The sequence below is a fragment of the Hypomesus nipponensis genome, chromosome 1 (genome assembly GCF_054491055.1).
Source record: "Hypomesus nipponensis isolate SF chromosome 1, ASM5449105v1, whole genome shotgun sequence".
Lineage (NCBI taxonomy): Eukaryota > Metazoa > Chordata > Actinopteri > Osmeriformes > Osmeridae > Hypomesus > Hypomesus nipponensis.
The window spans coordinates 2,814,280-2,840,913 of NC_140361.1; the positions used below are offsets into that span (position 1 = coordinate 2,814,280).

The 26,634-nt window shown below is 45.5% G+C and overlaps 3 protein-coding genes across 4 annotated transcripts; 2 read left to right on the forward strand and 1 right to left on the reverse strand.

The window, feature by feature from the left end:
• Positions 1 to 129: 129 nt before the first annotated feature.
• Positions 130 to 4,294, forward strand: noa1 (nitric oxide associated 1). Its single transcript, XM_084699194.1, has 7 exons — positions 130 to 1,491; positions 1,749 to 1,913; positions 2,189 to 2,394; positions 2,703 to 2,834; positions 3,033 to 3,149; positions 3,513 to 3,630; positions 4,006 to 4,294. Exons 1-7 carry the CDS (start codon positions 240 to 242, stop codon positions 4,239 to 4,241), a joined length of 2,226 nt encoding a protein of 741 aa, XP_084555320.1. The 5' UTR covers positions 130 to 239; the 3' UTR covers positions 4,242 to 4,294.
• Positions 4,295 to 4,515: 221 nt separating this feature from the next.
• Positions 4,516 to 11,794, reverse strand: rest (RE1-silencing transcription factor). 2 transcript variants are annotated; one of them, XM_084699180.1, is made up of 4 exons: positions 11,667 to 11,794; positions 9,387 to 10,360; positions 9,207 to 9,290; positions 4,516 to 8,668 (listed from the first exon to the last, which is right to left on the reverse strand). In XM_084699180.1, exons 2-4 carry the CDS (start codon positions 10,345 to 10,347, stop codon positions 6,759 to 6,761), a joined length of 2,955 nt encoding a protein of 984 aa, XP_084555306.1. In that variant the 5' UTR covers positions 10,348 to 10,360; positions 11,667 to 11,794; the 3' UTR covers positions 4,516 to 6,758. The 2 variants fall into 2 exon arrangements, with proteins under 2 accessions (XP_084555306.1, XP_084555314.1); XM_084699188.1 differs by having other exon boundaries at positions 9,387 to 10,301; positions 11,667 to 11,788.
• Positions 11,795 to 12,686: 892 nt separating this feature from the next.
• b4galt1l (DP-Gal:betaGlcNAc beta 1,4- galactosyltransferase, polypeptide 1, like) lies at positions 12,687 to 24,194 on the forward strand. Its single transcript, XM_084699197.1, has 6 exons — positions 12,687 to 13,668; positions 14,389 to 14,624; positions 16,868 to 17,055; positions 19,710 to 19,832; positions 20,634 to 20,738; positions 21,691 to 24,194. The coding sequence occupies exons 1-6, from the start codon at positions 13,356 to 13,358 to the stop codon at positions 21,824 to 21,826; spliced, it is 1,101 nt and encodes a 366-aa protein (XP_084555323.1). The 5' UTR covers positions 12,687 to 13,355; the 3' UTR covers positions 21,827 to 24,194.
• The last annotated feature ends 2,440 nt before the right edge of the window (positions 24,195 to 26,634 follow it).

Sequence of the window (26,634 nt, forward strand, 5' to 3'; positions counted from 1 at the left end):
CCATTTTCATAAATATACAGATATTATATATAACATTAAAACATACATTAACATATATTAACCACCTAAAATCAGATTCGAAACAAACATGTAAACTCATATTTTCGTACGTCATATCCGTGCAGGATATCAATGGATGCTAACAGCAACTCACGTGTGTTTATCCAGAATCTCCAAGGTTAAGAGTTTTTCTTTACTACGACATCATCTAAACAATAACATTGGATTTGTCCTTAAAGATGTTCAAATTGTTACAATTCCCTCTACGGGAATATGTACGGAACATGTCAGTTCCGTACTTATCTGTGGTGAAGAGCATACAACGGAGCTCAAGCAATTTACCATCGCTGCCTTCCTGTGAGTTAGGAAGTAGGAATGTACATAAGGAACTCTGTCACATACAGTACACACGAAGAAATGATAGAATGTACAGCACCGGAATAGGGGAAAAAGGTGAAACTCAGAAGCATGTTCGAACCCGAATTCCAGATACATACACCTCCATAGATCCTCAGAAGGAGGAGGAGTTTGTTTTCCTGGACTTCACCGAACCAGAAAAAGGTACTCAGGAGGACAATCTTCGCCATGAACTGAAGACTCATACAGCTCCCGTCCTTCCTAAAGAAGATGGCAGATCAGTGAGGTCAGGTGCCGATAAACGGCAGAGATCTCTTGAGCAACAGCTGCGGTCACTGCAAACTGCGTCCAAAGAGGACGTGGAGCTCAATGCCTTAATTGAGTTCCATGATGTTGGATCTCCCATTGAGGAAAGGAAGATGAAGAAGAAGAAATCTAAAGGACAGCAGAAAATATATGGTACTCCCGACGCGGAGGAACCGGTCAGTGAGACGAGTTGTTCGGGTTGTGGAGCTGTCATGCATTGCACTGACCCAGATGTCGCAGGCTACCTACCAAGTGAAAAGTACAAACTCCTCGTTGAAGAGGACAAATTGAAAAATTCGATTTGCCAACGTTGCTATTTACTCACACATCACCAAAAGGCATTGACCATAAAGATGTCAAAAGAGGAATATCGCGATATCGTCAGAGGGATAAAATCACAGAAAGCTTTGGTTCTGTTGATCGTAGATCTTCTGGATATTCCAGACTCCATCGTGCCAGATCTGTTGGACCTTGTTGGGAATAACAAAAACATTGTGGTTTTAGGAAATAAAATCGACTTGATTCCCAGAGACTCTGACAACTACTTGCAGAGAATTAAGCGCCAACTCTCCCGGTACTGCTCAGATGCTGGGATTTCAGAACATGACAACATCAAAGACGTTCACCTCATCAGTGCCAAAACGGGATACGGTATTGAAAACCTCATCTCAAGTCTACAGAAATCCTGGAAGTACAAGGGAGATGTGTATCTGGTGGGAACTGCCAATGCAGGGAAGTCCACCCTGTTCAACACGCTGCTGGAGTCAGACTACTGTAAATCCAAAGCTACAGATGTGATCCACAAAGCTACGATATCCCCATGGCCTGGTAAAATAAGATTACTGATAATTATAACTTAAATGCTTCATCGACAAGATACATGGGGTTGACCTGACATGCTATTTTAGAAAAGAGTTCTAAAGTTGTCAAAAGAAGGAAAACAAATGTTTATATTTAAAACGAGACAACATATGAATCGAGTGCACTGTGATTTCAATAAGTGCAAAAAACATTCCCCTCGAACGACCCTTGGTGTACTAGTTTAATGTGCTGAATATCTCTTCGCTACTTAATCCAATGCCCAGGCACCACGCTGAACCTGCTGAAGTTTCCCATCATCAACCCCACGCCGTACCGGATGTTCAAGAGGGCGGAGAGACTCAAGATGGCGTCTGAGAAGACGGAGAAGCAGCTGTCTCCCCAGGAGATGAAGAGACTGACGCAGTTCAGCAAGCAGGGCTACCTCGTCGGTACGGAGTTGTAAAAACTGCCTGGGACAAAACAAGTTCAAGTCATCAGTTACCATCAAATGCACATGAGTGATACATGAGAGTTATGTGAAATATCAGGCTACCGGTGTATATACATAAAGCAGTTTAACCTATAGTATAGGAACACTGAATATATCATACTATAGTAGTGCAGTTGGAGAGTATTGACGTCACGTGTACTGTGTGGCTCCTGTTTCACTTCCTATGAACAGGTCCATTTGAACATCCTGTTATGTTCTGTCTCCCTGCTTCAGGTCGCATCGGTAGAACGTTCAGGGTGGAGGCTGACAAAACCAAAGACTTGGTGGAGTTTGACCCTGACAGTCTGGCGTACGGAGATGGAGGGAGCGAGGAGCAGGAGGGGAACAGAGACGTCTCTCCTCAGCCGGAACTGACACACAACGAAGTGAAAGATGCCCACTGGCTCCATGACACCCCCGGCATCATGAAAGACTATGACGTGAGACGAGACGACGCCTCCACCCCATCCATGTGGGGTCTCTTAAAGACACACACACACTTTATTGATCCCATGAGGAAACGAGAGGGAATAGCTGATTATAGTCCTGACTGAAGTGCTCTTTTGACCTGGTAGTAGCTGAGAATTTAATTGAATACTTTTGACTTGGGTTGTTTTATTATTGTTTACAACTTGTACCATTGTAAAGCAGTGCACAGGTCTTTCCGTCATATCTACAGTCTTTCCATTATTTCAGTCCAACACTCAACCTTTTGTCCTGCTCTTGTTCTCTCACAATCGGATATCAGATCCTCAATCTGCTGACTGAACAGGAAGTGAAGATGGTGGTGCCCACACACGCCATCGTCCCTCGAACATTCGTGCTTAAGCCTGGCATGGTCCTGTTCCTGGGAGCCCTGGGGAGAATCGACTATCTTCAGGTGTAGATCACTGATTTCATGAGACTGTCTAGTCACACACACGCACACGCACATACACACACATACAGAGATGCATGTAGACCGACATTCAGTTTTGACTAGTTAAAACTGTAATGAGGTCATAAAGATTGTGTCACTGTTAGTCTTTCTTAGTATATTTCTCTCATATTTCAAACGGATGCTGATGACCATTCACAGGGAGGGGAGTCTTGCTGGTTGTCTGTCATTGCCTCTGCCAAGGTCCCGGTTCACATCACCAGTCTGGACCGGGCCGACGGCATCTACCACAAACATGCGGGCCAGACGCTGCTAGGGGTGAGTGGCCAACGTACCGTGTAACGGCAAAACAAAAAATACCATACTGGTACTTCTTGTGATTCATGTTGTGTTTGAGATCCTGGTTTGATCTCTGTCTCATAAAAGACTTCACTCACCCATGTTTGATGTTGAAGTTAAAATATTAGGATTTTTTGTCTGTACTGTACAATGCGGTATTGTAGTTGAGATACTATTATGGCAACGTGTCTGGTTAATCCACTTTCTTGACTTTTCTGAGTCGCAGTATTTTCTATAGGCACTATTTCTATCTCGCTTTTGATAGAAACGTCTGCTAAATGAGTAAAATGTCAGATGTGCTGGCAAAGGGATCTCAACAAATGTACGGTTGTTTGGACGAAGGTGCCGATGGGGGGAGAGGAACGCATGAGGGACTTCCCTCGTCTGGTTTGTCAGGAGTTTGAGCTGGGGGGCCTGGGTCTCTGCCAAGCTGTCGCTGACATCAAAATGTCCTCCGCAGGTACAGAATATCACTTCACTTTTCTCTTCGCGTGTCTTACTCTAATATTATACTTGTTTCAATCATCTTATTCCCCAAAAAAATTATATTATACGTAGTTCCTTCATCTGTAAAAGATACACCTGGCTTGCTCAATATCAGAGAGTCAAGGTGGCTGAACGGTGAGGGAATCAGGCTGGTAATCTGAAGGTTGCCAGTTCGATTCCCGGCCGAGTCAAATGAAGTTGTGTCGTTGGGCAAGGCACTTCACCCTACTTGCCTCGGGGGAATGGCCCTGTATTTAAGTGTAAGTCGCTCTGGATAAGAGCGTCTGCCAAATGACTAAATGTAAATATCTCAGTATAGATGACAGCGCGTTGTTTTTCCCTGCACCAGGCTGGGTGGCGGTGACCGGTGTGGAGGGAAGCCAGGTCCTGCTGAGGGCCCATACCCCTGAGGGCTCCGGCCTGTCCCTACGGAAACCCCCCCTGCTGCCCCACGTGGTCACCATCAAGGGGGAGCGCATCAAGAAGTCCCCTGCTTATAAGCCCAGGAAACCCCCTGCACTGGTCGACACCAGCATCTCTTATAAAGGAGCAGAGAGGCTGAGGGTGAAGAAGAAGTCAAACTGAAGTTGGATTGGATTGTGTATAATACATTCGAATATAATTAGTTTGGATTTTGATATTTTGTCTGTATTTCATATTTAGTGAGTGACCTTAAACTTTTAAATGGCTGTGTAAATAATTGTAAGTCCTCAAATAAAGTAAGAAATTGTAAGCATGTTAGCTTTATTCAGTGTTGAAGTGTGAATATTGAGTATTAGTTTTGAGGTTTTGTATTCAAGGTAACAAAGTGCTTAGTCAGAAATGCAACACGAAACTGACAGATTGACAGGAAAATAAATCGATTTTCAGACCCTTTTATTCATATATATATATTTATATATATTTGAAAAAGAAAAAAGCAGAGCAAAAAAGGCAGGATATCTCTGTAAAATTGTTGATATGATTCTCATGAATCCTTGGACACATTATCCAATAACTCCACACTTTGAAGGTGTTAGTCAAGTTCTTCTCACAAATTTAAAAAAGCAAGATTACATGAGTAGAATGGTTACAAAGGCTTTCTTTAACAGTTAGCTTAACATCCACTATAGAAAACACACTTTAAGTAAACAAAAAGTGTAGATCATTTGCAAAAGCATGGAAAGTGTACATTTACAGTGATAGGGGGGCCTAACAATCTACTCTGCTATTAGGTGTCACTTCTATAAACTAGAGCACCAGTATAAACAATGCAGCTCTGGTATGGTTTGGGAAACAATCAAGAAACTAAACAAACGTTTTTACAATTCTACCTATCACTTTGGCATCAAGTCCAGTTAATATTGCACTGCGTAAATGTGTTTTGTTTTTCAACCCACAAACCTCTAAAGAAAAGAAAGTAGCTGCATAGAGAAGGAGTATTAGCGAAGTCAACATGGTGTTTAGTTTGTTCCAGATATATTCAGACTGCTTCTATAGTCACCCTCCCTAGGCTAGACATCTACACCCAAAATAATTCAGTAACCTGCCCAGACACAGTACCTCAAACGCACCAACAAAAACTCCAGACCTGAACTTAATAGATTGGTCTTCATTTGCAATCAACTCAACAAATAAAACAAAATCAAGGAATGATCAAAGATGGACGAATAAAGAAAATAAATGAATGAGTCCTTGCTGTCTAACCTGAATATGATATTATAAGTAACATCAAAACAAAAAACATTACTGATTGTCAAAGGCACTGGAGCGAAAGAACAAACATTTTGTGGCACAGCAAGCCAAACATGGTAAAAATCCTCTTTGGACTTAATTAAATCAATCACATCAGTCTACTAAATGCCTTTTAGGTTAGGTAACAAGTACACAGTATTCAAACATATGCAACTAATCCTCTATGCAAACATGATGGCCTTCTATCAATCTGGTGTTTTGATTCTTTTATGGTCCGGTAGGGTGTTCAGGAGGTCTAATTAGTCTAATTCAATGAAGTATTCCTTTTGTCTATGTCATTAAACACATTTCCCCACTATGTGACCATGGCAACTGATATTATCAAGACACCAATGTTAATTTCATCCAATGTACAGATTGATCATACCTGTATTGGCTCAAACGATACCACAATTACAACAGACAACTAAAAGGAAATAAAACTTAATTGTCACGCTCTCCTTGCAAAATAGTAGATGACTTGTATTTGGGCCAAATGTGAACATGCACCATCACCAGCACCCTCCCCTTCACCCCCTCCCGTGTGGGCTGCTTCACTGGAGTGGGTTTTCACAAAAGGAACGAAAGCCCCATTATTCTCTAGGCCTTTCTAGGCGTGGACCACCTGGGTGCGTCTAATCCAGAATCCCAGCAGGAGTGGAGGGTCTCTTTGGTTACTCTTTGAAAAAGTGTTAAACTTCCTTTCAGAATGGGTAGACTATTGTTGTTCTTCAATGTGGCCAGATACAGTAGATGGTGGGGAAACACAGTGGTATTGAGAGAGGAGGGAATGCCTTAGGGAGATTTTCTGTGGAGCAAAACCTGTTTCTGAACCAGAGGACGGGGTATTCTCACTGGAGAAAAAGTTAATATTAACCACTATGTTGTCAAATATATACAGTGTGCTACAAGAAATAAGATACATTTGAGTTAACATGAGATGTATGTGTTTTGGGTATAAAAATGAATATGCTGTGCAAGCCCTCTTGGAGTGTGAGTATTGTAATATGATGACACTGTCTGGGACTGCTTGTGGTTGTTCAATTCACACATCTTTAAAAAGGACTTCCTTTTGACATTCTCTGTATTTTGACATTAACTTATCAGTGAGACTTGATACCAATGGGACCCTGTCATGTGACGGAGTGAGAAAATCTGCAATGAATTACTGTAACAATGGTATAAAGTAGACTAGGTCTATTTTCTGATCCACAATCACTGTGTGCTATGATTACAAAAAGACCTACAGACCTTCTACAAAACCGTGATCTTATTATCGTGCATGTATGATAGTATTCTATAGGTCTCTACACAAGTGCTTAATAATAGAGAGAAATAGAATACAACATAAGAAACACAATTTTTGGCACCTGAGACGATGTCAGGCACTTACTGGTTAGTTTTTGCTTCATTGTCTAGGTAATACACGTTTACCAGGTGGCGATTCAAGTGCCGGCGGTAATCAACCTCCATGGGGAAGGTGCGGTCGCAGAAGATGCACGTGTGGCACTTGAGTTCGGTCGCCGTCGGTATCTCGTCCGTGGGAGTCTCGGGGTCGGCTAGCTTCCCCGTGCCGGAGTCGTCGCTGCCCTCAGACACGCTGTCGCTGATGTCACTTCCTCCGTCGTGACTGTGGATGCCCTCGTCGTCCTCCGTGTCCGTGGGCTTGTCTCTGGCCACCGGGAGGTCCAGGGAAGGAGAGGTGGGCTTCCTGAAGATCGGGGAGCTGCCTCGTCCTGTCGGAGAAGGGGTCTCCACGGACGTCTCCTTGGCTTTGCCGGAAACGTCCGTCTTCTCTGGCACTGGAGGGGTCTCCGGTTTGCCCGCGGAGGCGTCTTCTGTGTTTGATGTTGGAGTGGTCTTCTGGACGGGCGTCTTCCGGGCATCTGTGTGGGAAGACGCATCGTCCTCAGGAGGAGTGGAGTTGTCGTCTGTCGCGGGACTCTCTTCCTGCGGAGGGGCAACCACGGTCTCTTTCCTGTTGGTCTTTTTGGTCTTCTTCAACTTTACGACAGCAGACGAGGCCACCGTTTCGATCGACTGGCCTTTCTTCTCTGTGATTGGGTGAGGCTCACCGCTCTCCGTGATTGGGTGAGGCTCACCGCTCTCGGGTACGGTTTGAGGGACGCAGGGTTTTGATTGTGGCTTGTCTGTAGCCTTGACTTTCAGCCGTTTGTCCCTGGTGCAGGGCTCCTCAGGAGAAGCCTTCATGGATAAGTCCAACGCCTCTGTTGCTTTCCTCTTCAAGCCCTTGGTCTTGCTCTTGGACCCCGGCTTTTTAACTGGATATTCTTTCTTTTCAGGAGTCTCATTGACGGTGTCGTCAGCCGCTTTCGCTAGCGTTGAGGCTTCGCCCTTCGGAGACTCACAGCTGCTGACCTCTTTGCTCCCGCCGCCCTCGCTTTCGTTTCTCTGCTTTTTCGAAGGCTTCACAAGTTCTTCCATTTCCGCCTTCTTTCCCGTATTCTTCTTGTCCAGTTTTCCTTTCCCCAGTTTGTCTTGGTCGTCTCTCTCTTTAGCCACCATCTCCACACTCGTCTTTTGAACCTTTTCCTTCGTTTCCTTTGATCTGTTCTTGTCCCGTGTATCCTTTTTGTCGGCCTTCTGTCTTCTTTTTGTTTTTCTAACGTTAACCTCACTTTCAACTGCAGCGGTTGTTGTCGGCAAGCTTTCCTTTGTCTTTCGGACCTCGCTCACCTTGTCTACCTTCTTCTGCTTGGCTGTTCCCTTCCTGTCAACCTTTTCCTTTGCTTTTCTGGGTTTCTCCCTTCTGGGGGTTTTCACAGTCTTGTGAGATGCTCCACTTTCCGGAGCTTGACCCAGGTTTATCTTGCTGCTTTTGGTGGAGAGATTAATGGGACAGGGATCTTTGTCAGTGTCGGACAACTCCAGATTCAACTCCGATCCAGATTCCTCCTCGTCCCCATCCTGATCCTCATCCATTCCGGACGGAGGAACCTTTCTAGACTCATCCGTCTCAGATTCAAATTTCTTGGCACGAAGCTTGACCTTTGACACATCCATGGACACATCGTTACAGCCAGGGTGCCTGGATTTGATATGATACTGCAGATTACACTTCTTGGAAGCGGCATACTTGCAGACGGGGCAAAGGAACTGACGTGGGTTGAGGTGGAGCTCCACGTGCTTTTTGAAGTTGCTGCGATCGGCAGTCTTGTACTGGCAGTAGGGGCAGCACAGTGGTTTGGGGCCGTTGTGAACTTGCCTGGCATGACGCGTCACCTCGTGTTGATTGGCCGCCAGGTAATTGCAGCTGTCACATTTAAAAGGTCTTTCACCTGTGCAAAAAGGCAATGTGGGTTACGGTCAAGGTAAGTGAGTATTCCTAATCGTCTAAACACACACCAAAAAGTGCACAAAGACACATGTCATGCGAGGAAGATGGACCAGTATGCACAGGAAGAGGAAATGGTGGCACGTCACAACAGGAAGTGTGTCACAAGCATCTTTACCATACATATCCATAAGGATCTGCTCCAGCGAATGCAACAAAGGAAAAAAGGTTCACTGTGAGAGGCGAGCTAACAGATTTGATTACAGGTAGACTAATACTAACAAAAAAACCTACTACTGTGTCACAGACCTGGGAGTTTTTCCTTGTCTTCCTTAAGGGTTTAGGTTGGCTATAGGTGCTGATCTATGGACACTTGTGAAGCCCTCTGTGACACTGAATGTAAAAAGGCCTATGCAAAACTTCTGGTACTCACTGTATGTTGCTCAATATAAAAAATCTCAACTTCCTTGTTTCTCTCTGTATAGTCTGATGCAGAAACCATTTCATCCACAAATTACTGAAATACATTTCAGGACAATTACCTGAATGTGTTCTCATGTGCCTGGTGAGGTGGGTCTTCTGGGAGCTTGAATATTCACACTGTGAACACTGGAATGGTCTTTCCCCTGAAACAAGAAAGGTTACATTGTTAAGTTATAGTGCCAAAGTCCTTAGGCAGAACCACAAATTGTTTTGATGATGTTATTTACTTCTTCACGTACCTGTGTGTGTGCGAATGTGCTGGACATAGTTGTTCTTCCGGTCGGAGAAGTAACAACAATGGCTGCAGGTGAAGAGCTTGCTGGGAAAGTGGTTCCGCAGATGCTTCCTCCAGTGATACTGACTGACGGTTGTGTAGGTGCAGATGACACACTTGTACACCCTGTGGTTGTTGCCTTCCTTGCTATGGTGCTTGAGGTGAGCGATGTAATGGTCGTAGCGGTTGGTGTTGTACCCACAGCGCTCACACCGAATGACCCCTTTGATGTCGTCGCCGTCCACCGCCGGTTCGAACTCCAGACCCTGCGAGCCCTCGCTGGCCTTTGCCTTTTCTCCGCCTTCCACGCGTCTCACCACAATCAACTTGTTGGCGCTGTGGATTCGGATGTGCTGCGCAAAGTCTTCCTCGCACTTGGCCTGGTAGTTGCAGGCCTTGCAGTGGAAAGGCTTCTTTTTCTTGGCCGACTCCACGCCCAAGGCATGGGCGGCTCTGCGCTTGCCCAGTGTGGAGGGACTACAAGGTTGTTTGTTGGTTGGAACGGGTCGGTCCTCTTTGACTTCCTGTTCCTCTTCCTGCTCCCGTTCCTGTTCCTTTTCCTCTTCCTGACACTTCCTGTCAAGGTTCTCCTCCTCCGCCTCCGTCACAGCGGCAGAGGGAGACTCGGGGTATTCTACGATGCAGATCTCTCTGTGGTTCTCGAAACTGTACCTGATGACACTCTCGTCCTCGCTGTCGGAGTAGCTGCTGCTGCCCACATTCTTCAGCTCCATCATTTCCTTCTCCTCCGCCATGTTCTCCGAGCCGTTGCCCTCGGAGATGACAGCTACGTTGGCCAACATGACGAGCTGAGGGGCCGGAAGGTCGTTACGGGAGAGTTCTGTCAAGCCTTGCGAATCCTCCTCCATTGCGACGCTAACTGTGGGTGGGAACATAGCCAGAGGGTATACAGTCTGAGCAGCCATGTTGAATCTGTGTCTGTGTGAAAAGATGACAGAAACAGAAACACAAAGGTCAATCTGATTCTAAAAGTATGCAGACAATGCCTGAGTCAAAAAAGTTTTTCAGTGATACATTACAGGTTTATCCTTATATATAAAAAGGTCTCTAATCTTTTTTATATAAACTTTTGTAAGGAACTTTTCAATGACTAGTATGGTCTCATTCTCGAATGAATCAGGCAAAAACCTTTCCTATTAAATCAAAGCTACAAAAGTACAATTTCACAGTAATGTCACTGTCACTTTCAGTGTCTCACACCAAAAACGTAAAAATATATTTAAAGTTGTATTTACTCCACGTGGAGAAGTCCAATGTTCCATGCTGCATGCATGTCTTCATTGAACTAGCTTACTTTGAGTGCTTCAGGCAAACTGAGGCCTAGGTATTTGAATACTTTTATATGCGGCCATTTTGAAACAGCACCACAACTTGTTCGACAGCGCCCAACCACATCCAACGCGTGCGTGGTTTACAAACCTACAACCTTTACTAAAGAAGTGCAAATGTGTTGTTTGTTTCAACATTATTAAAGTTTGAGATTAAAGTTCGATGGGATTTTTTGTTGAAGTAGAAGAAATACAACTACACGGAATATTTCTGATATGTGCGCAAGTTAGAGGCTGAAAGTAACTTGACCTTCCTTAAAAAAATGTTTTAGAAAAACACACGTTTTGTACATTAGGCTACTTTAAAATAGAATATAAGTGATTAGCAAAGATGTTTGTTGTATTTTGCGCGTGCAATAAAACATTTGTGGAAGTTACTTACAGACGATCTGACAACTTGTTTATCTCGTGTTTTTCTTTTAAGTTGGACAAATTACTCAAACTCAAGTCACAGTACATTGTGAGCTTGCCACGGCACGAAAAGGAAAAGTCGGTCGCTGTCCAGCTTCTCTAGGCCCTTGCTGTCTGCTGCTACAAAACTTCAGCTAGCTAGCCAAGTCAGAAAACTTATTTTCCGGAAGCACAACACTTGAGTAACACAATTAAATAAACTTCAGACATGTTAAAATTTGAAATATTTTACGTTTTCACACATTTGTATAAAGATTTGGATACGTTTTATTTGTTACACTGGTTTTAGGACGGCGTGTTAGCCATGGTCCTGAATTCTCCGTGCTGAATTCCGAGCACAGAGCTAAAAATCAGCCCTGGACAGCGCCTCTCCCTTTCGCCAACCCCCCACTGCCTCCATTTTCGAAACTGTTCAAACTTAGTTTCTCTTGTAAAATCAACCAATAAGCTATGCTCTAACAGTTTTGTTGTTGGATGCAACTTACCTTTAATGTATATCCGCTGTGTATCGCTGTAATCGGTAAAGATTTTCGAAATACAACACAAAACAATTCAAGGAAGAAGTTTCCGTGCATTCCTCTACATTGCGTTGTGGTTCATGGGGATGCTGACGTCAGCGCAAACTCGTGAAGTTTCCCGGGGGCTGGAGTTTCTGCCCACTCTCATCTTGCAGTTTATCAAGACAACAAGACAAAGTTAAAATATGTCCTGCGTTACTTTAAAAAGTGTTAACAGATAAGTTTATTACAAACCAAGAACGTATAGCTTTATTAAAATTGCCAACGACGACCTACCACGCCAAATAATTAATTGTACTGGTTCTAAAATAAAATAAAAAGGAAACATAGGGCTTTGTTTTCTTTATTCTTTTGAAAACACTTAAATGTGTTTCATATGTAATGACGGCCAAGTAGCCTAGTACTGTACACAAGAGTAGACATCGGATCTTGTTTAGCAACGGTGAAAAAAAGATTCAAATTTCAATCCAGTCAAATTAGTCCTTACAGACTAAAGTTTTCAAAAGTTTTGTCGCATAACAGCATATTGGTATACATTACGTTGCATTACCTTGTCGAGATTTAATTAATAAAACATGAATAGTTTCACGTCACTTTGAGACAACCCACAACCGTACAATAGGGCATTAGGCTATCTCAAATCATTTCAACCGCACGGCGGCGCCATTCTGCTATAGTTTGACTGTCGGCACATCGATTCTAGTTAAGACCGTTATGAATAAAAAACAAATTGGTATCAAAACAGGCCTAGCAACTTCGAGATCCTTATATACATGTATTTACACACTGTGTAGGACTACATGTTCAAACTGTCAGGGTGGCAAATTGCACCGTTATACCCTTTATGGTTAGGCTATAGTAATAAAAGGGGGATATTAACGGGAAAATATCGTCCCTTATTTAAGCCTATCAGGTTGTAAAACGGTCAACTCCACCTAAACCAACGTCCCTGGACCGCCCCCCTCCAGCTAACTACCCGGAAGGTCCTTTTGCTAAGCCCACCCTACTTGCTTCAACCGAAACGAAACATGATGTAGGTTTCCTACATTTTCAGAGTGGTAAGGCTGTGTCACTTTCAGGAAATTCTTTCATTTTATTTTTACACGTTGCAGTTACATCTTGTAACAACGTGAGGTCGTTTATGTTACGTCGGCCGACTTTGAATAGTCGTGTGAATTTCAGCAAATGATAATGGGCAGACACTCACTATGGCTGCTGGCATGCTGTAACTTGTCTGTCTCGGCGAGTTAAAGCTGAACAACTTGTTCTATTAAGATAAGTTTCTTGCCAATTACATGGCACCATATGTGGATACATCGATCATTTTGTGACAATTAGCTAAACGAGTTGAGAGTTTTTATTTTACTTTCCCGGATTTGTTATTCGATGGTCGCCGACTTAACAATTTCTTGAACTTGGTTTGATATCAGGAAGCAGGAAACACCAAGAAAGTCTACAGACAGTAAGCGCCTGTAAACTGGACCGTTAGTTTGCCATCACGAGTTACTATTGCTTACCTGATCGAAATGAGTGTAAAACGGGCATGGTGCAAGCTTAGTTAGGTAGAGCTAGACGCGAACGTCGTTAGCCGTCGGCTAGATTTGGTTCATTAGTTGTCTGCCTAATTTAATGAGTTGGATTGCTTGCTAGCTAAATATGACTGGGGATTCAACCGTGAACTTCACTGTTCTTCACAGAACGTGTAAGTTAGTAGTCCTTCTATGTTTTCTTCATATTTCTGTCACTTTAGTTTTTTATTTGAGGTCGTTTGACATTCGTCTAGCGTTTGTGCAAAATCAGCAATCGCACAAGCCCAAAGACCTGACGACAAGCAAAATACTGAAAGTTATCGAGCTCACAGAACAAGACTCAGTTGAACCCCGAAAGCTGTCTGGTGTGGGTGACGTTGCTAATGTTTCAGAAGAGATCAAAATACTTGAAAACTGCCCTGAAACATCTCCTCTTCTAGGTAAGTATTATTATGTGCTGGTTTGTAGCTAATATGTTAAATTCAGCTTGTGCATGGCATCACATGACTTATCATGTTAATAGCCCAACGCTGACGTTACCTATTCGTCGGACCAAAGCGGCCTCAACTACTTGACGTTTAGTAGTCATATTAGTCCTTCACTTTGTCATATAATGTACAAAATTGAGAACAATTGACTAAACTGTTAAATGTGTAATGTCCATCTACCCGTTACCCAGGCTCAAACTAGCCGCACCTTCCGACAATGATCATTGATATTGAGTTTTGGTGAACTCCAGTGTATGAACAGCTTTTAAAGTGGTCTTACTGGGCCATGTTTATGCAGCTGTTTTCATCGCTGATGAGCCGTTTCTCAGACTTGGACAACCCTCCTAGCTTGGGGATACGTGCAAAGTCCGCCCAGAATTTAGCTGGTGGCCTCAGGTCATATTACCAAGACAACAGAATAAACTGAGTGGGTCACCTTGGTTGCAAGGTGAGCCTTAATGTTTTCAGACCTGTGCTTAAGGTTGTAATCCTGTGGTTTGTGGATTCCACAATCGTGTCCACACAAAACATCTCAAAGGTTATTGTGTGTGACATGTCTTTTGATGTGAATCTGTTGACACATCATCAACAACCTAACCGTTACATTGTTTACGTTCATAAAATGTCTAAATATGTATCGATATTTAATCCCCCCCTCTGTCACACATCCAGTGGGGCCTTTGAGGATTGAGTTTTCAACCCCGGTCAACCTGGACATGGTGCAGAATGAGAACCCAAACGTAAAGACGGGCGGTCGCTTCAAGCCCAGCAACTGCATCGCCCTGCAGAAGGTGGCCATCATCATCCCCTTCCGTAACCGAGACGAACACCTGAAGTTCTGGCTCTACTACCTGCACCCTATCCTCCAGCGCCAACAGCTTGACTACGGTGTCTACGTTATCAATCAGGTCTGATTGGTTATGTTGTTGGAAGAGGCGGGGGTTGGGCGTTAATATAAAAGTGATTGTCTTCTTGGAATGTAATTCAAATCCATGCTAAGGTCTACCTTTATAAATCACATTCGAAGAAGGAAGTGACATGGAATTTTACCTACCATGGAAGGAATGAAGAAAGAATCCTATTTTGTATGTTTGGTATTTGCTTTGGGCCTCACCAGCAGATACTAGTACTAGGGATTTGACAAACTAAAGGCTTCCATCCAATGCAAAATGTCAAAGGGTTTGCACCGGGTGGCTGTGTGTGATGGTGAAATGTTTGCTTATTGAGCAACTACTCTGAGAGGAGGTCTGCAAGAGGGGCCTTTGTTTTGTCTTGTAGCTAAATCAATATTCAGACAGTTGTCATAGAGAAGACTAATAAAACCAACATTTGTTGGTGAAAGTGTAGAAACACACACAAGTATGTGTTTTTATAGTTGAGAACAAGATGATAGCAAGCTGCTTGATGGACAGTGTGTTTCTCAGTACTGCCAGTCAACGTTCCAGAACAATGCTCTTACTCCGTACATGGCCAGGACAAGTGTGTTCATGGTCTGCCATCAAGATAGCCAGTTGATAGCCAGTTGGCGGAAGTTTTTATTTTCAGGAAATTGGGGCTTGTATCTTCACATTTGTTGCTAAATGAAACAAGCCACCCCTTTTTCTACAGGAATTACGATACATGTTTTCAAACTTTATTTATTTATTGTAACCATAGTATGGGCAGGATACTTACCTCCAAACCTGGACTAACACCTCTGTTTACCATATTTTGTGTGTGTGTGTTGGAGGGTGTGTGTGTGTGTGTTGGAGGGTGTGTGTGTGTGTTGGAGGGTGTGTGTGTGTGTTGGAGGGTGTGTGTGTGTGCGTGTGCAGTGTTTCCTCTTATGTTAATTTTGCCGTGTCGGTCCACCACAGTATCAGAAACAGGGAAATGTTGAAATGTTATTCAATCAGCAGTGACACGCGCTTCACACTGCAGTCGAGATTGCGTATGTGCGTCCTTGAGAACTGTAGGTTGTATAACTTCTGTTGTCAGTTCATTTAAGCCTGGTATTAACTTTTAAACCTTGTCTTATTTCCCCGTTTTAGTATTGGTAGTTTCCCATGAATCCGTTTTCATGGTATTTAGAGAGCCCTGTGAATGTAACCCAAGTAGCTAAATTATTCTCTTTTCAAATGCCAGTTTAGGACTGGGGCTTGAATATCACGCAGCAAAAGTGTTGAGGGGAAGACATCCACGGTAATGCAAGCATAGAGAGTAACAGCGGGACGAGCCAAGCTGTTCAGCCTAGATTTAGGGCCTTCAGGGCATTGTAAGATAATTCTTCAGTCTTTGTTGCAATCTATTCAAATCTTTTTTTTCTTCTCTTTTTTCTCTCCTGTTCCCCTTGCCATTCTTTTCCTTCCTCACTGTTTGAATTCCTACTTTCCCTGTCACTTACTCAAACCGCCACTCTAATGCATGTCAGAAGTGTCTGGCCAATGGCAGCGGTCGCTGGAGGAGGTGAGACCGCCCTCCTGCTTGCTCTGGCCAATTGCATGGCTCCGTGAGCTGAGGGTTCCTTCCGGTAATATGGGTTTCTATTTCTCTTTACCACTGTGGATTTCTGTCAGCTTACCTAACTTGCTTCTTTCTATCCTTTTGATTGTTTCACCTAATATGCAACAATTTTTGTAGGCCCACGTTTGTAGCGATGTTCGTGTGAAGTCACGGTATCCTCTTTGCTACCACTTGACGTCAAAATCACAACAACAACAAACAAAAAAAAGCAACACCCACTGTCTGCTTAAGAACATTTTGAGTTCAGAAGATATTTGAGACGACTATTCATCGTGGAATGCATTCAATAATACTTTTTGCCAATAACCATCAGATGAAGTTAGCGATATGTGAGTCTCCGGAATGTTCTTCCATTGGAACACGGGGCTCTAGTTTGTCGTCTTTTTTTCATGGCGGTGAGGGCAACCACGAAGGAGAACCCCCTGTCAATGGACAGCTCCTTTACATAAACAAACCAACATGTTACCAACATGCCTACGCCTTTTGAAAAATTGCCTCCTCAGTCAGGTACCAACGTTGTTTCGAAGCCTCCCCATGTACCAGAAGTACCTCTGAACTCATAGAAAAAGGGTATTTATAATGGCACGTGTAACTCCGCCGAAAAACTTGTCGTGTCTGACGTGTTGTTTTCCATGTTCACGGGGCGCAGGATGATAACGAAGTCTTCAACCGAGCCAAGCTCCTCAACGTAGGCTACGCGGAGGCCCTGAAGGAGTATGACTACGGCTGTTTCATCTTCAGTGACGTGGACCTTATCCCCATGGATGATCGCAACACCTACAAGTGCTTCAGCCAGCCCAGGCACCTGTCGGTGTCCATGGACAAGTTTGGCTTCAGGTAAACCAACACTGCCTGAGGTGTTTAGACACACACACACACACACCTGGACAATGTAGTTGTCTTTGTTTGCACACACACAAAGGCTAGGCAAATGTGGGATCAACCTCAAATGAAAACACTGAAGTGACAGAACAACACACATACACACCCAGACAAAGTTGTCATTGTTCTCACAAACAAATACACCAGGATGTAAGTGCCATTCTGAATCAGTTCATTACATTTAGCAGACTATGTCATCAAGAGTGAGAGTTCATGTTGAATGGCTGGTTACACCGCCACGTCCCACACCAGACAGCCTTCACTGCGGCCTGGCAGGGGCGGCCTGGCAGGGGCGGCCTGGCAGGGGCGGCCTGGCAGGGGCGGCCTGGCAGGGGCGGCCTGGCAGGGGCGGCCTGGCAGGGGCGGCCTGGCAGGGGCGGCCTGGCAGGGGCGGCCTGGCAGGGGCGGCCTGGCAGGGGCGGCCTGGCAGGGGCGGCCTGGCAGGGGCGGCCTGGCAGGGGCGGCCTGGCAGGGGCGGCCTCACGGAGGCTAACTCACAGAACATAACAAAGATTTGTCGTTAATGGTTCAGTAAATCACTTTTCCTTTAGCGTTCCTATGATCTGCCCTTTGAATGTTTGTTGTTGATTTTCTTTACCTTTTGTTGGACAGAGACAGTTGGAGGTAGTCAGTAAACGTAGGGGAGAGAGAGGAGGGAAGACAAGCCGTAATTGATCCCGGCCTGCTGTGTTAGGCCAAACCCCACATGGTATAAGCTGTACCTGGTGATCCTCTGACCTGTAAATGATCATGTTAGTCAGTCTACTGAGGATGTAAGATACGACAAGGATGTTTGCTTTGACACCAGTTAAAGATGCTGTAAAGCTAATTTCATGATTTGCTTCTCAGTACATTATATACGTGTGAAATGAGTTCCTGAAAGCATGTGCAAAGCGCAAAAATTTTGTCACACTGGAGTTTGGATGGGTAGTCAACAACACATTCTTATGTAGTGTGACTCATTTTCAGTTCTGCTTTACAACATCTTTGATAGTATCTACGATATAATATCATAAAATACCAGGAGTATGTATGTGTATATTCTGTTCTTATTTCAGCTTCACCTTTTGATAGAACTATATGTTTTACATACTTAGTATTGCAATGGTTAATTACTCTATTGAAAAGAAAACAGCCAAACTGCATAGTTTAACTTATGTTTGCCCTGCAGTAAAAAGCTATCTGTACAGTAGTGGTAGGCTGTAGATTGGTATCGTTGAGGCCAGCTCGATGTGCACCGTGGCAGTAAGATATGGAGGGATCTAACAGCAGAGGCAGGGCTGTGTCCACGACCTTTGGAGCAAAGGAACGTTGATTTAGCACTTCACATGTAACCCGAGCCAAGCTAGGTGGGGACACTGTCTTTGTGTCCTGGCAGCTCAGCCAGCCTCTTTCCTGGTGATGCTAATGTTTGTCTTCTGCACCAACCAGAGATCCTTATCTCTCTTGTTCCTCGTTGAAGGAAAGCCTCTTTATCTAACTTTGTTTTACAAGTAAGAGGATCTCAGAGTAGTGTGTTCAGCACAGTGTGTACTGCGCCCACAGCTCCCGGTTTCAAGGCTTTTATGAGTCGGCTCCACGGCCTGTCAGGGCTCCACGGCCTGTCAGGGCTCCACGGCCTGTCAGGGCTCCACGGCCTGTCAGGGCTCCACGGCCTGTCAGGGCTCCACGGCCTGTCAGGGCTCCACGGCCTGTCAGGGCTCCACGGCCTGTCAGGGCTCCACGGCCTGTCAGGGCTCCACGGCCTGTCAGGGCTCCACGGCCTGTCAGGGCTCCACGGCCTGTCAGGGCTCCACGGCCTGTCAGGGCTCCACGGCCTGTCAGGGCTCCACGGCCTGTCAGGGCTCCACGGCCTGTCAGGGCTCCACGGCCTGTCAGGGCTCCACGGCCTGTCAGGGCTCCACGGCCTGTCAGGGCTCCACGGCCTGTCAGGGCTCCACGGCCTGTCAGGGCTCCACGGCCTGTCAGGGCTCCACGGCCTGTCAGGGCTCCACGGCCTGTCAGGGCTCCACGGCCTGTCAGGGCTCCCTGTTTGCACCAACAGCTTGTGTGAGTTAAACTCCTCCAGGGGGCAGGCTCATCTGGATGCAATCGCCAGGGTTTCCAGTCAGATAACTGTCTCAGAGAGTCCAGTCAGGGTTCTCCTTGTGTCGGGTGTCTAGTCACGGATAAAGGGATGGATAAAAGGTCTCTCTCTCACAGGTTCCCCACATGTTAGATGTTTCTCCTGTGTTGTTGCCACGTGTGCCTGGTTGCCGTGTTTGCTGTGCTTGTGAGTTAGTGTGCAGAGTGCGTTTCTAATGTGGCCGGCCCTGATGCACGGAGTCGTCATGAACACGACATCAACATGACCTCAGTGGAAGCTCCTCTGAGAATTCCCCCATCTGCTAGGCAGACACTTCCTGCTTCCTGTTGGTTGTTCCTGCTGTTGTACCCTGACCCCACTGTAGAGAGGAGGGATAAGACTTGCACTACTGGATATGACGTGTTCCCTACACTTCCGCGTTCCGTCCATGAAAATATGGGTACTGTTTGGTTTATAAATGCAAATCAGCCCAGCACCATGAGAATGAATCACTCCTATCTCTCTGTCTCTCTTCCTCCCCCAGGCTTCCATACAACCAATACTTTGGGGGGGTGTCGTCCATGAGTAAGGAGCAGTACCTTAAGATCAATGGCTTCCCCAACAACTATTGGGGTTGGGGAGGAGAGGATGACGACATCTACAACAGGTCCTGACCACCCTTCTCTCTGTCCTCGCACACACACACACACACACTCACTATCTATGACCCTGTTTTTACTGTCAAGGCAAATTCCATTTCTTGGAAGCCTGTTTCCTTCTTAGATCAAATAAGCTGTCCTATGTTTTTTTTCCTCGTCTAACTAGTCTTCTGTTGATCTTAAATCCTTTCTTTTGATGACGTGTAGATCTACCTACTGTAATTTGATAGTTGCAGACAAACTCCCTGTGGTTACACTGTCCTGATAGCCTGCATAATTGATGGCTCCAACACAATGACCCCACAGCCTTCTTAGAAGGGAGGACGTTGAATCCTTTTGGCTCTTGGCAGGGTGTTTGTGGGATGTCCCTGACACTTTATCCACTGATAGTGACACTGTAAACAAGGGCAGACTAGAGAGGGGAGGGGGGCCGTGGTGGAGGCGGGGGGCCTGGCGAGGAACACCCGACTATTCCAGACTTACAGTCTTCCTGAGGCATGTAGTGGTAAACTTTGTTATACAACCAATCACAGCGCGGCCCAACTTCCTTTAGTTGTGCCTGGCTGATCATACATTTGCATTCCTGTCTCTGTTACTGAACACCTTGAAAATGCAAGAGTTTCATTTCCTGGAGCGCATGGCTCCGTCATGGAGCGCATGGCTCCGTCATGGAGCGCATGGCTGCGTCATGGAGCGCATGGCTGCGTCATGGAGCGCATGGCTGCGTCATGGAGCGCATGGCTGCGTCATGGAGCGCATGGCTGCGTCATGGTGCCGTCTAACAGCGGTGCCTCTGCTGTTCCCTCCAGGCTCAACATCAAGGGCATGTCCATATCCAGGCCCAGCGGCCCCATTGGGAAGTGCAGGATGATTCGACACGAGCGTGACGCAAGGAACGACCCCAACCCCCAGAGGTAAGATCTCACCTCCTGAACCCCTCACCTCCTGAACCCCTCACCTCCTGAACCCCTCACCTCCTGAACCCCTCACCTCTTGAACCCATCACCTCCTGAACCCCTCACCTCTTGAATCCATTACCTCCTGAACCCCTCACCTCCTGAACCCCTCACCTCCTGAACCCCTCACCTCCTGAACCCCTCACCTCCTGAACCCCTCACCTCCTGAACCCATCACCTCCCGAACCCATCACCTCCCGAACCCATCACCTCCCGAACCCCTCACCTCCCGAACCCCTCACCTCCCGAACCCCTCACCTCCCGAACCCCTCACCTCCCGAACCCATCACCTCCCGAACCCATCACCTCCTGAACCCCTCACCTACCGAACCCCTCACCTACCGAACCCCTCACCTCCCGAACCCCTCACCCTGAACCCCTCTCCCCCCTCACCTCCTGAACCCCTCACCCTGAACCCCATTCTCTCAGTCTCCACCTCTTTCCTCCCCCCTCCTCATGTCTCAGAGCCTGTGGGAACAGTTTCAAATCTACACCCACATCTCAGTTGTCTTCCTCAAGTCAATGGCACATTAGAAAGTCATACTTAGTTTTCCAAACACCTTAGACTAACAGTCATCACAGCTAGCGTGAGCTAGCAAACCAGCCTTGGGGATGTGAGTGTGTAATGGCAACCTGTATTTTATTTGAAATTCACTACACACCCAAACGTGGGAACTTGGGTAGCAAACAAGATTAGCAATGAAACGCTATCCAAACAAATGTAATTCCAGACACACAAAAGATCCACTTCTGAGGCCTTTTCTTCACCACTGTGTACACGTTGCATCAGGTAGATTGATCCCGGAGCTGTGCTCTCACCAGGAGAGGATGCATGAGGAGAGAGGGCTGTTGTGTAAAGAGAACATGACTGTGAGTCTTCCTGACTCACCCGTCGTTTTTCTCCCGACAGGTTTGACCGCATAGCCCACACAAGGGACACCATACAGGTGGATGGGATCAACTCTCTATCCTACAAAGTGGTCAGAGTGGAGAAGGAGCAGCTGTACACCAAAATCTCAGTGGACTTGGGGAAACCGAGCCAGTGACCAGCGGACCAATGAAAGCAATAACCAAAACTGCCTTCGAGGACTGGTTGGGGTTTCTGTGATTTCACAAGCAACCAAATGTGCCTGGACACTCTTTTATATACAATTTAAAAAAAAGTCTGAATGTTTTGGGATCTTCGTCATGGCGACGACAAACACTTGGCTGATCAGTTCAGCAAAGACGTGGCCGGCATCCTTCTTGTTTTCTGCCTTTGCACGACTGACGGTGAATCACACTGGGATGTGCAGTTCTATTTTATTTTTTCAAAGTTCTTTTCCTGGAACACGGCTGTTGACAAAAAGAGAGTCATAATGGATCCTGATGAAAACAATGTCAGGGCACTTGAGGAGTGCTGTGCCTTTGAACTATCTCTTTCTAAAGATAGCTGCTGATTATGAATCCTGTGTAAGCCATTTTGTTCTGAGTGGAAGTTTAGTGAGGTGACAGATGCATCAGGACAGTCATGCAGTCAACTTCTTTTTTGGTGGCGGTAGATTTTGCACAATTGTAGTTCTCATATCTTCAAGGGATATTTGGGGAATTGTGTCATTGATCTTTAATAGTGGGGGAAAGGGTGGTGTCGTCTGTTTCCAGAACACCCCGTCACTTAGCTTATCAGACCGCCACGTTCCTAACAGGTCCACTGTCCTGACAACCCAAAGGATCCCAAATCCACGCGCACATGAGTTTCAACTACCACCTCAATGCAAATGGTTATTTTCACATCCTCACAACTAAGTGTCCTTATATGTGGTGTTTTCAGACTAGTGATTTTTTTTTTTTTTTTTTTTTGAACGTTTCGTCTCGGAGACTCCCTTTGATGTGAAGAGCGCCCCCTCAGGCAGCTGCTGGAACTCCAGTCTTCCTGAATGTATTTGCCTGACAGAGTGGACCTGTAGCGTGTCTGGGCAGGTTTCTGGCCAATCTGGCGCCCTCGGCAACATCTCTAAATTAATCAATTTTTAAATGTTTCTTTGGAGGAAGGGGGGGGACGTGGGGTGCGCCCAATCAGTGCCTGCCTCCCACCCCACAGCAACTGGTGTCCTAGGCGACTATGCCTAGAAACGCGTCTGAGTGTGTTGTATGGTCCAACGCAGTTGTCTGTCAGTGGCACTTTCGCAGAGGTTCATCTCCACTTCTGCGTTAGTGGGCTGCACTCAATGGGATGTATCGTAGGAAATCATCACAAGCATCACTGAGTCATCTGTTTGCAGGACGAGAAAAGTTTGAGTATTTTTCCCGTGTGTGTGTGTGTGTGTGTGTGTGTGTGTGTGTGTGTGTGTGTGTGTGTGTGTGTGTGTGTGTGTGTGTGTGTGGTTGAATACTTTTGAATACTATTGAATAATATTTTTGTAATCAAAGCATGTTGTAGCTTCATCCAAGATTATTCCCCCTGCATATTTAAAACTTTTTCTTTGTGGCGTGGCATTGCACAAACGCATAATTATATATTGTCTAGGGGAGGGAGGCGTTGAAATTTCTAATTGAAGGTCAAATCAGTTCCGCCTTGTGGAATGTGTCTGTACAGATCAAGAACATCGGCCTCCGGTCCCTTAAATCTTCTCCCTTTAATTATTTTCCTAAATGCTGGACTATGGTTGGTGTCTCAGGTACATAATGTACCAAAGGTTCAAATGTACCAGCAAAGCCATATATGTATATAAATATATATATATAAATATATTTACACATATTTCCACTGTCGGAAAGATTGCCAAGTCAGACTCCCTTCCAGCTTTTAGCCCTGTGGGCTCATTCAGGAAACAATATCAGGGGTCTGTTCTAGAGTTTTGCCTTTGCTCTCGTTGACGTGTGGCATCATGTAGAATGCACAGCACTTAACGTAATGACGGATGGTTGGGTCAGCTGTATGCTACATTAATATCAATCAAACGTTTCTTTCTTTCCCCTCCATGACCCCCAGGAACAGCCTGATCTCCACCTACCTCTAAACATTGTGTATCCTCCAGAGCTCAAAGACAGGGGAGGGATCTTGGCACGCACAATGTTTACCATTGTGACAGTTTCCCTCCACCCAAAGACCAGCTGGAGGTTGGGGTTTATTCTGTAGGTCGGCTAAAGCAACATGTCTTTCTTTAAAGACAATCTACTTGAGTTGAGAAAAGCGGCATAGGTTGAGTGTGGGTTGAGTTTGATATGTAAACTGTAAGGTGCTGTCTTTCGTTTGACTTTCTCATGCTTATGTTGTACCTGATCTAGTGGTTGATTTAGTATGTCTGTGCATGGATGTTGGTGTTTTGTATCAGTGCTTGATTTCACGTGTTAATTCTCAAGCTTTCCTATGGTAATGTTTTGGTGAAGATTAAATGAATCGTGTTTGGTCAATTAAATTCCCTGATTTAAAAATGTGTGGGTCTCTTTCTGACTGTCTCTGGTGAACATGCAGATTTTCTTGGTGATTAAGATGTTGATTTGGCAAAACACACACAAAACACAGATTAATGGAATTATAGTGCCCATGACCGTTGATCATGCTGGTACAATGCCTGTCACGGTTCTCCGTGTTTAGCAGGATCACCAGAGCTAGTGGGTAATGTTAACAAAAACTCCCCAGTTTGGAAAGTTTGGAAACTCATGATAAGGTCAATTTGAATTTGCTGAATTACAGTTTCTCGCTTGGACACATTTACCAAATGTGTGACCTCATTCTCTAAACAGTGCCTAAAAATTCCACACCATTAACGCAACTGGCCACTAGGACTGGTTGCTGGTTCATAAGCTGTTGTTAAACAGAATTCTGCCAGAGTTGAATGGCTGTCAAAGCCTATAGCAAAATGGTTACAAGAATGTACGCATTCCATACACATGCCGAATATCAACTTCATACAGTGCCCGGTTTGTGAGGTAATTGAGCTACAGACAAACAGACATTCTCTCTGAAGGAAGATTTCGTGCCAGTCCACTTGAATGTTCCCTAATAAAACTGCTCTAATAACATGTTAAAGTAATGCCTTGCAGAACCACTGTTCAGGAACCAAAACTACTTAATTTGCTAGTTATGTACTTAATGTCCTTACTTACTAGTTTTGTCCGGCAAGTTAAGTGGTCGAGTTTGCCTGTCACTTTGGATAAATTGTACATTTGTTTGATTGTTTCGTTTGTGGGTTGTAGTCAAGCGCTGTGTATCTTCTAGGAGACATTTCAACCTGTGGGCACGGGCTCATTAACCCTGGCACAGGTGATAGCCTTCAGGCCTGCCTACACTCCTCTTACAACTCTGCTTCTCACATTCTGTTACCAAGATGAGATGCAAAACCCACACAAAGCCTAAGACTGCATCTGAATCCAGTCTACAGGTATCTGTCCTCTTCGTCTTACAAGGAAACCAGCAAGCCTTTATCAAACAGCAAAGTTACTACGTTCACACGTCTACTAGAGAAACAGGAGGGTGGCACAGGAAGGATGGCACAGGAGGATGGCACAGGAGGATGGCACAGGAGGATGGCACAGGAGGGTGGCACAGGAAGGATGGCACAGGAGGATGGCACAGGAGGATGGCACAGGAGGGTGGCACAGGAGGGTGGCACAGGAGGATGGCACAGGAGGATGGCACAGGAGGATGGCACAGGAAGGATGGCACAGGAGGATGGCACAGGAGGGTGGCACAGGAGGGTGGCACAGGAGGATGGCACAGGAGGATGGCACAGGAGGATGGCACAGGAGGGTGGCACAGGAGGATGGCACAGGGGGATGGCACAGGAGGGTGGCACAGGTGTCCTTCCAACCTACGGAGGAAGGAGTCCCTGCTCCTTTATTGGACCTCCTTCAGACACAACACGCTGCTGGAGAGAAACAGAAGTCTCCTCACCGACTGAAAGTGATACGATGCACGGCCAATGGGAGCCCTCACACAGTGTACTAACATCCATTTGTGTTGTCTTTAACTAATCTGATCTTCAGAGTGCACCTACCATTCCCTCTGCCCCATGTGATGACACTGACACAATGGGCCAGAGCCCACACGTCTGCCTGTTTGACTGAGCTCAGAAAGGAGAAGCTTCGGTTGAAACTCGCTCCTCCTGTGGAGTGCCGGAGTCAAAAACACTGGGCAGCACTAGCCTTGTAAACACTGATGACGAGCAATGGGAACAGTCCAATTTGCTGAAGCACATCTGTTTGTGTTTTAGGAACGCTTGGAAAGCGGATGTCAAATAGTCTAAGGTTTAAGTCTAAGGTGGAGGAGGGGGGAGGTGGGGGAGGGATAGATGGAGTGCAGGAGGGGGAGATGGATGCAGCGAGGTGGAGGAGGGTGGAGAAGGAGACCAGGGAGGTGGAGGATGTGGAGAGGGAATAGATGGAGCGCAAAGAGGGGGAGAGAGACGAGGAGTGCAGAGAGGTGGTGGGGGGAGGGGTGAAAAAGAGAAGAATGAGACAGAACGTTTTTGTTAACTCTTTTCTGTCGTGAGAGTAACAACTGTGAGTAATATAAAATGATAGTAATATAAGTATATATATTACAGAAGTATAATATCAAGTATATAAAACCAGAATGAGTTTGGGTGTTGTTACAAGACTCCTGGCCATATGGATGGGCTTTACAAAGATTTTATTTCTTTCAAACATACTGTACTTCTAAACCTCAGTCATGTATTTTACGTCCTCTAAGACGTTAAGTAAGCAAAACGCCCCACCATGCCAGCCGGTTACATGAGCTGATACCTTAAATGGGGACAAACCATTTATTTGTTCCATTCCTGAACAGTTACATTAGTTCTATTGATGTAACTCTGGACTGGTCTTAAAGGAGGTTGAGGAACAGCTGGAGAGATCAAGTCCGTCTCAAATC